The 12,363-nt window shown below is 37.9% G+C and overlaps 1 protein-coding gene across 1 annotated transcript; it reads right to left on the bottom strand.

Moving 5' to 3' along the window:
* Window positions 1–253: 253 nt before the first annotated feature.
* LOC149768184 (uncharacterized) lies at window positions 254–1,284 on the bottom strand. The gene has a single exon (XM_089929335.1). The coding sequence runs from the start codon at window positions 1,160–1,162 to the stop codon at window positions 338–340; it is 825 nt and encodes a 274-aa protein (XP_089785461.1). The 5' UTR covers window positions 1,163–1,284; the 3' UTR covers window positions 254–337.
* Window positions 1,285–12,363: the final 11,079 nt, after the last annotated feature.

Genomic DNA, 12,363 nt, shown 5'->3' with positions numbered 1-12,363 from the left:
TTTCTTCAGCACAAGAATGTTCGAAGTCCAAGTTCCATCTTAGCAAGCTTTGTTTGTGATACTTTGCTTCATAGCTTCATCAGTAATTCGAGCACAAATGTGAGGAAATAAACTAAATATGGTTCTCAGGGGTCATATTTCGCATACCTTTCCCTTCCTCTAGTGCTTCACACAGAAGTCACTCAGGGTGTGTGCAAGATAAAGTGCAGAACATGACAAATTTCTTCTTCTCAACAGCATGACAAGTTCTAAATGCAAATATTTTGGTTGGCAGTGATTTATATATATGAACTTTAAGAAGCAAACCAGTAGTCACAAACAGTCCAAACACTTGCTATCAAAGAAAAACGAAGCAATCCATAGATATGAGAGGATTGTTCAGGTCCTCCATGAGAGAAATCCTGGAGCTGTGTTCAGAAAACGCTTCCCTGCTTCCATTTTCACCCACCTGACAGAGGGTGTGGTGGATCTGGTGCACACAAGTCCCCCTCGTCTTCTCCTTCCTCGCAGCAAGCTGCAGTGGGACAGCATTACCCGACACTCCAACCTCATGCCTCTGCCTTGTAATTGTCGCATTTGTCGAACTCCAATGAGCGGATGGAGAGCTCAGTTTGCTGCTCGGGGGAGGGACCGCGGAGCTGAGCTCTGTCTTGATGCTCTTCCGGTTGGCTAGTGTTGGTGGCGAGCTAGAACGTGCATGCTTCGATGGCAGTGAATGGTTTCCAGTAGCAATGGGTTGTTTTTGTGGGCCTTGAACTAATTTGGATGGAGGTGGTGATGTTTTCACTGGATATTTGTTGGGTTTAGGCTTTGTAACTCTATGCTTATGCGGATCGAGGACGATTACATGAGGGTTTTCTCTTGCGCAGGACAGCAAGAATTCATTGGTGAAAGATCTATCCTTCAATGAAGACCGAGCATACGTAGAATCCCTAGTATTTGAATGAGAAGACGACGATGATGAAGAAGATGAACAAGAGGAGGAGGAGGAGGAGGAGGAGGAAGAAGAGGGGGGCGTTTGTATCTTGGAGAGATCAATGGAGAGGGGATTGGTGGGGGTGGAAAGAGACTGAGAGATGACAAGCTTATCTTGGGGAGGACTAGAATTTAAAGGAGGAGAAGGATTGGAACTGGAACAACAGTTGCTAACACAAGCTCCCATGGGTATTTTTCTCTTCAGTAGAGAGAGTGGAACATAGATAACAGAGGAGGCTATTGATCTAATAGAGAAGGAATTGGGTGAGACTCACCTGTTCCCATGTATGTGAGCGTGTCCAAGTTTTAAATTCTATTGGCGGGTTTGGAAACCGTTGCCCAACGGATACATGAGATAATGATGGCCAACCCCTTCATAACTTTTATGCGAGTTAAATGTATGGGTAACTCTGGCCTAGATGTAGAGGGAACTTGGACCTAGCTTATTGAATTCATCAATTAAATTAATTGGCACCGACAAACAATATATTCTATCACCTACCAGTACCATAGTCAAGCAAACTACGGTGAAATGATTATTTATGAACCGTTACCCTACGGTGAAATAATGATTATTTATATATTCTTCCGACATATAGTATGTTATTCATAGACCAAATTATCTACACCGTTACCCTCCAATTGTTAAGTTTTTTCTTTCTTTCTCTCTCTTTTTTTGCATGCTAGTCCTTCGAATCCTTTTTCTTTTTGGGAGCAAAATGATGGGAGAATCCACCTCAAGTAGTCCGTCAATTATTTTCTCTCAATTCTTTTAGATTTGGATACAAGTCCCATTAATTTATGATTTGTGGTACGGGTTGGCCAAATTCTGACTGAAGTAAGAAAACTTTGAACTCTTGCTCAATTTATTAATAGTCGGGTTGATTAGAAGAAATCCATATCTCCATAGAAATACACTTAGAGCTCGATAGAAATACATAGAAAAAGTGAAAAGGAGAAGCTCGATTAAATCTTGAGCGCATGATGCCATCCATATTTCTCTTCATTTTCCTTTTTCTTTCTAAAACCTAACCTAACAATGGGCTATAACCATCTATTTCAAGTAGATTGATCTCAAATCTAACATAGAAATACACCTTTTTTTGATTGAAGGAGAAATTCTATAGGAAATAGTTTTTGACCTTTACATCAATATCGTCTTCAGTTACATCGCAAATTCTTCCTAAATTAGAAGTTATGGCTTTCTGAACTTCATTACCCAATTAAAACCTAGATATAGTGGACCTCATTCTTAAAGCTTATATAGACTTGCCAAAGTAGCTAGATTAGTCCACAACAGATCAAATGACCCTTCTAAGTCATACCTCCCCCTAGTTGGAGAATCTATCTCTTGCTAAATTAAAATTGGAGCAGAAAAAATGACTGCTTTGCTGACCTAAGGTTGAGCTTCTTAATTTTTCAATTTGCATTTATCATTTATTGTGAAATATCCATCACTTTCAGCATCAATAAAATAAACTTCTTATCATTCCCAAAAATCAATTATTTTTGGAGATTCCATGCTAATGCATCGAGGCCCAAAATCAAAAGCAAATATTTGGGAAGTGGGTGGTGTTTATCTTGAAAAGAAAAGAAAATGGGTGATTTTAAGTAAAATTCATTAAATATAGTGGACTCGAGTAAAATTTTTGTGCATTAAAGAAGGATTCTGGAAAAACACTTTGTTGTTTTAAATTTATTCCAAAATGCTTCATCAGAGTATTTAATGAGTCTTAGGAGTGAAATATTCATTAGTATATTTTTGTGTTTAGAGAATAGTAGTAGTCTTGCTGGAATATGAAGTGATGTCTTGTAAAGTGGATAGTGTATGTAATGTTATTATCGACAACAATCATAGTGTGAACTTTCTTGTATTTTGTATACAGAACAATAATTTTTATCTAAGGAATAGCCTCTTATATTGAATCTAGATATCATACATCAATGCAAAAGATTTTACTAACTTTAACAGTTGCTTTAGATACCCCTAGTTGTAAAGAGTTACTTCCTTACACAGTGACAATAGAACCTAGTCCATCTAACCTAAATCCTAACCCGTGCAGCCTAAACCCTATACTATTTGACTCAAATCCGATCTCATTTAGTCTAAACCCTATCAACAACCTAAATCCTAGCTTATCTAACCTGAAGCCTAGTCCGCTAGATCTAAGCCCAAGTCCATCCCACTTAAATCCTTGCGATCCACCTCTTCAATCTTCTCTTCATATTTCTTAACAAATAGAACCTTGCCACTTCAAATATACCATAATGTTTAGAACCTCTAAAGTTCAATCATAGCCTTCAAATCAATCTCTCCCACTCTACACAATTATAGCCTCCAAAAATATATATATATATATATATATATATATATATATATATATATATATATATATATATATATATATTTAAAAAAAAGCATGATTTCCATACCTACTAGGAAGAGGCCAATTAACCCCGCCCTCTCGTAGCCTTAGTATTAAGGGCAATCTCACCCTTCTAAAATCCCTGTCCTAGAATCCTTCATGCATGCATGTCTCCCTATAAATATCCCTCCTCCTCTTTCAAAACCCAAAGAAAAAAATAGAATAGAAAAATCCAACCAACAAGAAATTCGTAGAAACACTCATGGAAGAAATTCTATAGAAATAGGCTAGAAATTGTAAAATCATGGGAAAACTTTACTTATCCTAAACCTCTTTAAACCTCCAGCTTTCCACTCATTCCTTCTTCTATGTCACCAGCAAAAAAACCTAACCCTAACCTTGCATTGGCTATTTGACAAGAAAGAAAGGAGTAGTAAGAGAACATCAGGCGCCTACATCCCTATCTCTTCTTCTTTCTTTTCATTTTATTTACTATACATGTATAGGGCCCTAAGGATAAGCTAAGAAAGCACCTACCTCAATGATCTCTTTATAGGAGGGGTGGTGGGGGTATACTTATGTACCCTTTCTTCTCATTTAAATAGATCATTATCCATAGATTAGTCCATTGGATAGGTTCCTAGCATTTTAGCTAGAGGATGACTCCAAACTAAATCCTAGATTAAGGGGAAGCTCCAAATACTTGGCATCATCTAATATGATTCAAATCTACAAAGTCGGTAGTCTAGACAGTGGTTTATGGCTAGGATGTTATTTAAGTAGTTTTAAGTTGAAGGTAAGTCCTCACCTGACCCTTTCTTCATGCCTTCCAAGACTAGCCTAACCTAGTTGGATCTTGAGTTGGGTTTTCTCTAGCCTAATCCAAACTCCCATATATTAGACTAAATTAATGTTGGGTTGCGTTCGTCATGTTGAGTTCATTTGGGCCACATTAATCAAGTTGCATAAGATAAAATAGAAATTTTAAAATAGGAAAAAGGTATGAAATATTTTTATTGTATTAATACTTGTTGGATCAATGTCTCAACCATTCATTAATTTTGACTTTTGATGATACACTTCCATATAATTTAACTAGACTAAAGAAATAATCATAAAATATATATAAATATCTCATATAAAACATAAATATTTATATATTTATTTGCATATATCGGGTTAGTCAGAGTTGGGTTCAGATTACTTCCCAAATTTAAAAACCTTGAACAACCTTATCTAATGAGCAATTTGGATGAATAAGCTTGGGTTGAGCCCAATCAGAGTTGCTTCCTAGTAAACCATGGCCCATGTATCCAGCAAGCATCAATGGAACAACTCAGTTGTGCACCATCAGTGACCACCCATATAATCACGATGACTAATATATCTCTCTTTAAGCCAGATCCAGGGCTTTCTAAAGTTGCTGGTTGCTAGTCAAATTCTCCTACATGACTAAGCTCTGCGACAGAGGAAAAGAAACAAAAGAAATCATTAGATGCAAATGAAATTTCTCCCTAAGATTAGGCCGTTACCATGTTTTAGATGCAGAAGGCCGCTCTAGAGTCACTTGATTCGTGTCTAAGTGAACACCCGAAGCTATTTTGAGGATTTCAATGGTTGAGGCTATCCGAATAAAGAACATCAAAAGAGGGATTTTTTAATAGCCTCCCCAAGTCCATCATCACGAGGTGAGGGTTGTTGTGGAGGAAGGAATTAATTTGCATGGCTAGCAAACTTTTGCAACATCAGGTTAGATGAGATTAACTTGTCCTGTGCTTTTTTTTGAGAATCAGGCATGAAAGACACAGCAAAAATCAAGGTGATGAAAGGACTCAAACCTAGATCAGGTTTTTGGTGTCCAACCTTTAATGATTCATTAATTGGCACCCTCATTGCAAGCATTTTAGGTTGACCAGCTAGCTTAGGGCATTGTCTCGAGAAATTATGCATGGCATGCTAGTGCAGGCAACATGCATAAAGTAAAGAGAGAAAAAGCATAAGAAAAAGTGGAAAGAAACTTCACAAAAATTTTATTACTTATTGAAAACAAGTAATTAATCCTTTGTAAACAAAACCGTAGGCCATCTCTCTCTCTCTCTCTCTCTCTCTCTCTCTCTCTCTCTCTCTCTGTCTGTCTATGTGTGTGTGTGTGTGTGTATGAGCCTTACAAAGTCTGATTAGAAATAGGAAATCTGGCCAAAAATAAAAGAAAACTAAAAGAACTGAAAATTAGATGAAAAACTAATACTGTCTCTGATGAAAATTTCTAAAAAAATTTGACCAAAAATATGAAAAAATCAATATTGAATAATTGGGATATCGCCAGTTGCAAACCTGGTTTCTACAAGGCTTGGTATGGTCCAACTAATCACACTACATGTTTGTTATATATATCCTGCATTGCATCACATATGAAGTTTGTAATATCAGATGGATAGTCTCTTGATTCAGTATTTGGAATATGACATGGATTTATTGAAGTTCTCGCACTGAATTATTAAAAAAAGAAAAAAAAAAGGAATTAGGAGGGGCTATTCCCCGCTTTCTTCTCTGTACCTACCCCACCCTGGCCTAGGTTGCTCACGAAACCAAGCATTTATATATATATTAGGCTACCTCTGCTACATTCTACGAGATACGAAACAAAAAAGCAAAAGCTATTGAAGCAGTAACAAACCTGGGTGTACGAGAATAACTAATTTGGATTAAATAGCGACCCTACGAACTTGGGCACTCTTGAAAGGTGGCCGATCGCTAGTTGACACCACCCTTGGATGCAGCCTGACTTCCGGGCCCCAGACGTAAGGTGGAAGGTACACATCATGCACGAGCCACAATTTGGCTCAGTAGGCATCTCCACGTGCGTGTCTTGACAATTCGTTGCCATATCTTCGACATCCCGGAAAAATATCCTCCTAGGCCCTCCTCGATGCAGGATTCAAAGAACGGAATCCAAGTCATGCCACAATCTACATAGAATAAAACACGCAGAGAAGATCAGTTCTCAATTGTTTATCCTCAAAGTTGCACCAGTCTCACAGCGGTACTGTACTAGAATAAGCCGTTCACGCATGCAAAAGTCTCATGTAGCTGCAACAGCAAAAGCTTAACCACCGAGCACCGTCCATCCGAAGCACAAGAAAACAAACAACATCACCATCTTTGCATGATGCAAGCAGGAGAAGAGTGCTCCAAAGACGCTCCTCCCTATCCCTAGCTCTCGACCAAGCTGCAAGTGCATGATGTTACGTGAGGCTGGCGACCTTCGAAAAGAACTAAGAATAATGATATATTGATATCCCTCCCCACGGGGGCACGGCTCCAAGCCCACGTGAAGGCGCCTGTCCTTTTGCTTGCGCGCGCGCGCGGAGGCCATGGCCCGAGGGCGACGCGCCCATGACCCTCCCCCACGGGGAGCCGCGGGTGGAGGCTCCCTCGGAGGATGGGCAAAAGCTCCGATAGCTTTCGGCCGAAGAGAATCGAAAGGTTAAAAAAAAAACAGAGAAAACTCCATTAGCTGATGGGACAGGCAAACAACCCGCGCCGAAGGGCACTGTGTGCGGGAGAGAATTTCTAAGCTCGGTCTTATGACGCAAGCTCGTCTCTACGATGAGCTTGGCCTATCGGGAACCGTACGTACGTGAGGCCCGTACGTACACTGTAAAGTGGGCATGCAGGGCATTGATGTTGGGACGAAATATATGAGATCGATCCGGACAATACGTACCCAACTATCTCATCAACAAGCCCTTTGGAATACTCCCCCACAAAAAAAAAAAAAAAAAAAAAAAAAATGGAAGCTTGTGGACGAATAAGGTCACCAAAATTGATCGTTTGATGAGAGCCCGTCGGCATGCCCGCATCTCATCTCGCTATTCTTAAAGCACCCACTGTTTTCTCTAAGAAATCTACTTAACGAATGAATATAGAGAGCAGAGTCCATCAGTCCCTACGCTCCTTTCTCTTCCACTTCTCTCTCTTTATTTATCAATCAGTTATTTATTAACATCTCTCTTCTCAGTTGCCCTTTTTCTCATCCTATCAAACCACGGGATCTCACATCTATTCAAATTCGAGATCTTTGTCTCACAATTGATGGGCTCTGCCTCAGCATCTTCATTTTGTCGAGGGTGATATTTGGAGTAATAGATTTTGCTCATTGCTAGAGGCTCGGGTGTCTATGGCTTGGATATATACCATGTATTAACAAAATAACAATAGTAATGGCGAATTGCCTCAATTTCAGATGTGTATCAATGCATAATGTATATATCAATGGAATAATAAGTCTACATGTATGATGAATCACCATGTCAAGAAAGCTTGGATATATACTATATATTAGAGAAATAATAATTTAAACTAAGTATTACCAAATTTGAGGTGTCAGGATGTATTACCAATCCAATGCGTAAATATCAATGAATTGTTAGGTCGCTGTCCAGTAAATTGCTAATTAGCACTACCGACACCAAGATCTCTCTCTTCTCGCAGAGCCCAAGCTTCAGGCTCTCCCATCAGTCCACTGCCTTGAATGTCGATATGAAAGAGAAGTGAGAGATCTATTTGATCAAATCAAGCTATCATAAACAATCGTACTATGATCATCGCTTCTGGAGGAGAAGGCGGTAGATTTGAAGGAAAGTGCATTAGAATTTACAAGGGTTTAAATAGGGCAATGGCAACAATTAATGATATCGAATGAGGAGGGTGGAGTATTCGAACAGTAAGATAGTGAAAAGGAGAAAGATTGGAGAATCTAGGAAGTGGCAGCAATGATAACCACTGATGCCCTCTCTTTCTCGTCCTGCCCCTTTTTTTGTTACTTTTTTACTTTTTCTCTTCATTCAAACATTATTACAAAAGTTCACTAGATTTTTGATTTATCTTATGCATGCTTTGGGATCTATAAGAGAGGTACATGGTAAATCAAGACTCTTGCTGGATGATATATTCTAGTGACCTCATAGCAAAAGTTTTTTATCCGTTTTCGTAACTTATTTGATATAACAAGCCAATTCAGGGTCGGCAGGACTGCTTAACTATAGAAATAGTAGTAAAGAAGCATGTTAAGGGACCTAGAGAATTATTTTTTGTGCCTTCGTATTTGGAATAGGAATTGGAAGATCTGGAGCATCATTAACATATCATAAGTGAGGACTAGCCAAGAAGTGTAATGTAAGTATGATCAGCAGAATTTCTTGAGAAAAATGGAATTAAAAGGAAAGAGCATAGTAACTTGTGAGGTGTTTGTTGGTTGAGCAAAAGATGAATATCGAACAATGTTTTGGATTGAAAAGCCAACTAAAGCCACCACCATTGCAGCTCTTGCAAACTCTTGATCATTAGTGTGCCTAATGGATAAAAAGGTAGAGTCAGATTGAAACATAGTAGCTATATGTTGAAGCAAACCCATTTTATTTTGGATCACAATAACATATAAGGCTCCTCCTTTTTGGCTAGTCTGGATCGGGACAGTGTCGTATCTTTCGTGCGAAAGAATGATTCACCTTCCTTCGCATGAATCCATCGTTGGATCATACAATGATGCTTCCAAATCTGCGCAAGTGGATGAACTGACAGATTCAGAATGCTTTGAGATATATGATCTGATGGGTGAGTCATAAAAAAAGATCGATCATTCTTTCATGCAAAAGCCACAACCCAAACCGAGTCCGGATCTCGGAAGAAGTAATGAGGACCACACTTGGAACTTGATGCAGGAGGGACTGGAAGATCCTACTCTCATGACAGATGTAAACTGACAGTCATATGTTCTAGATTGCAAATCAGAAGGAAATGCATCACCATTTGGTAGGGCACAATGGGGTACGAGGTTTCTTTCCATTGCTAGTTGACAAGGGGAGAGAGGAATAGTGTTGAAGGTTAGAATGCACGGGCTGGAACATAACAACCGAAAGAATTAAATACCAAATAATGGTGATCACGATGCAATAACGAAATAGCAGGCAAGAGATTGCACTAAGCAATGATGGTGAAGCAACAAGGAGAAGCAAATGCAATAACGATGGTGGTGGTTGCATAGGGTTGGGGTTGCATCATTCGAATCGGAGAAAGATTTAGCTTCCTTCATGTGAATCCATCTTTGAATCACCCACTGGTAGCTTTAAGATCTGTGCAAGTAGATGAATGACAGAGCTTAGAGCACTGTCAGATTTGTGTAGTACTAGATGCATGTACATCATAGAAAAATAGGACCAGCTTCATTTTCTTAATAATTACGAAATATTTATATTTTTTTATCAATACGCATAGCAAGCAAGCCTTGGATATATGATGTCTAAAAAAATAGTTTTTATATAATTGGTTGACAATAAAAATATGGTACATTGCAGAGTGGCTTCTATTTGGCTGAACATTCATTGTTTTGAAAAAATTGTGTAAAGTACTTACTCTGCTTTTAATAAAGAAAAAGACCTTATCCCATTCTATTAAAAGCTTAAAGATATTTTTGGAAAAACAAATTCACCAATCCCAGTCAATAGAAATTGGACTTTTTCATATCAGACATGAAATTTTTTTAATAAAATATGAAAATTTTATTTCAATAGAAAAGCTACTTACTTTTCCATCCAATTAAATTTAAGGTATTTCTCTATTTTCTCTTGACTATACTTTTCTTCTTCCTCTTCCTGCGAACCAAACGAGTCTACAAGGGATTGTATGCAAGATCCCTTGTGAAGTTTAAGGGACTTCCATCAAATAAATTTTGGTGAAATAGACATGCATGCTACCCTTTCAAGTCAAAGACAAACTGAAATACGCTCTTGCAATCTATCTTCATAGATTGCCTTGAAAGAACGCAAAAAAAACTGCAAAGACAGAATACCGAGTGAGCAAATTGTAGATGGTTGTCTGTCATAAACTTCTGTCTAGCTTGCAATGATGTGGGGTGAGAAGCAGGGATCGAGGGAGGAAGGGAGCGAGAAGAGAGAGAATAAAGAGAAAGGTGAAGTTGACCATTTTTGTCCATAAACAGCCATTGTGGGCCTTTAATTTCCTTGATTTAACAAAACCCATACATGTTTGGTCATAACTTTGTAGTCTTTTACAAAGAACCCTTCTATGCTGCTCCAAATTCCACCAAAAATTGAAAACCAAGGATCATATCAAATTCAATAAGTGTTGGCGTTTACTCAGGAAAAATTCCAATTTTGTTCTTGCTGTTCTAAAATGGACATGTAGAGAAAACACGAGAGCATTTAAGCAAATAGTTGATTCTTTGCTAATATGGAAACTAGTGGTGTGAAGGAACATTAATGGGCTAAAATGAGGTGAGATGAGCCATCATGCCTTTGTCTGCTCCTATTCCTATTTCAAAACCCTTACAGTTTTGTGATTATCCTTTTATACTATTTGAGCCATCTTTGTCATCAGGCTCCCAGAGTCTCCTTTGTTCTTTTCTCATCTTACTTCTTAGCATACTATTTGTTTTTTCTTTTGTTTTGTTTCTTTGACTATTGAACTCTAATTTTCCCTGCGTATCCTCCTTTCTTCTCTCTTGTATATAACTTCTTCAGTCATTCTGGATGTTCATAATGTTAGATAAAAAAATATGAGGAAGAACACTCAAGAAGAAAGTTTAGAAGAAAAATAATTTTCATTCAACTCACATAAAAAAACAATTAGAATATATGGATATTTATAGGGACTTTAGATGGTCTTTTAACTTCCCTAATTGAATTAGTCATTACATCATTCATAACCCCAAATAAATCTCAAATAACTCCCTCTAAAAAATTCCTTATAACTCCATGTAACTCCCACATGACCAAAAACCCAAAAGACATATAACTCCTCACCATACTAATATGCAACTATTGAAAATAAAACCATAAGTTACTAAATATTAAAAACTAAGTTTAGTAACCAACACCCCCCCCCTAAACTTGGTTTTGTAACTCCAAGCAAACTCCTTAACTTGCAAAAAGTTTCACTCTTGAGGGGCTTAGTGAATATATCCGCTACTTGATCTTGAGATTTGACATGTATAAGCTCGATCTCCTTGTTCTTCACGTGCTCTCTTATAAAATGATATCGAGTATCAATGTGCTTGCTTCTTTCATGATAGATGGGGTTCTTGGCTAGTGATATGGCAGATTTGTTGTCAATGAACAATCTTGTAAGTTGTTTTTGTGGTAATTGTATCTCCTTTAGTAGCTTTCTTAGCCAAATTGCATGACAAACACTGGAGGAGGCAGCTACATATTCGGCTTCACATGTAGAAGTGTAACAATTGGCTGCTTCTTCGAACACCATGTGAATGCAGTGTCTCCAAAGTAAAATATATAGCCGGAAGTACTTTTTCTGTCATCCAAGTCTTCTCCCCAATCGCTATCCGAATAACCTACAAGACAAAAATCTTTGGAAGAAGAATAAAATAAGCCTTGTCCAATAGTACCTTTGATGTACCGAAGGATTCTTTTAGCGGCCTTCAAGTGATATGATTTTGGCTCCTCCATATAACGACTCACAAGTCCAACTCCATATAATATATCTGGCCTTGTGCATGTCAAGTAACGAAGACTTCCAACTAGGCTCTTGAACATAGTAGGATCAATCTTTTCTGTATCACCATACTTCGTTAATTTTATGCCACATTCCACCGGAGTGTTTGCTGAATTACAATCTTCCATCTTGAACTTCTTTAATATTGCTTTTGCAAATCCTTCTTGTAAAATGAAAATGCCATTTTCAGTTTGCTTCACTTCTATGCCCAAAAAGTAGGACATAAAGCCAATGTCTGTCATTTCAAACTCCCGAATCATAGATTTCTTGAATTGCATAAACATATTTGGATTGCTTCCTATGAAGATCAAATTATCAACATACAAGCAAACAAGAAATATATCTCCATTTTCATTCACCTTACTATAGAGTGCATGCTCATAAGGACACTTCATAAAATTATTTTCAAGGAAGTAAGAATCAATTCTTCGGTTCCACGCCTTTGGAGCTTGCTTTAAGCCATATAAAGCCTTATTTAGCTTGAGAACTTTCT

This window comes from Phoenix dactylifera, chromosome 2 (assembly GCF_051530095.1).
Source record: "Phoenix dactylifera cultivar Ajwa chromosome 2, Ajwa_hap1_PhDact_Kaust_v1.1, whole genome shotgun sequence".
Classification (NCBI taxonomy): Eukaryota; Viridiplantae; Streptophyta; class Magnoliopsida; order Arecales; family Arecaceae; genus Phoenix; species Phoenix dactylifera.
The sequence above is the reverse complement of the archived record's forward strand: the minus strand, read 5'-3'. Positions and strand labels throughout refer to the sequence as shown.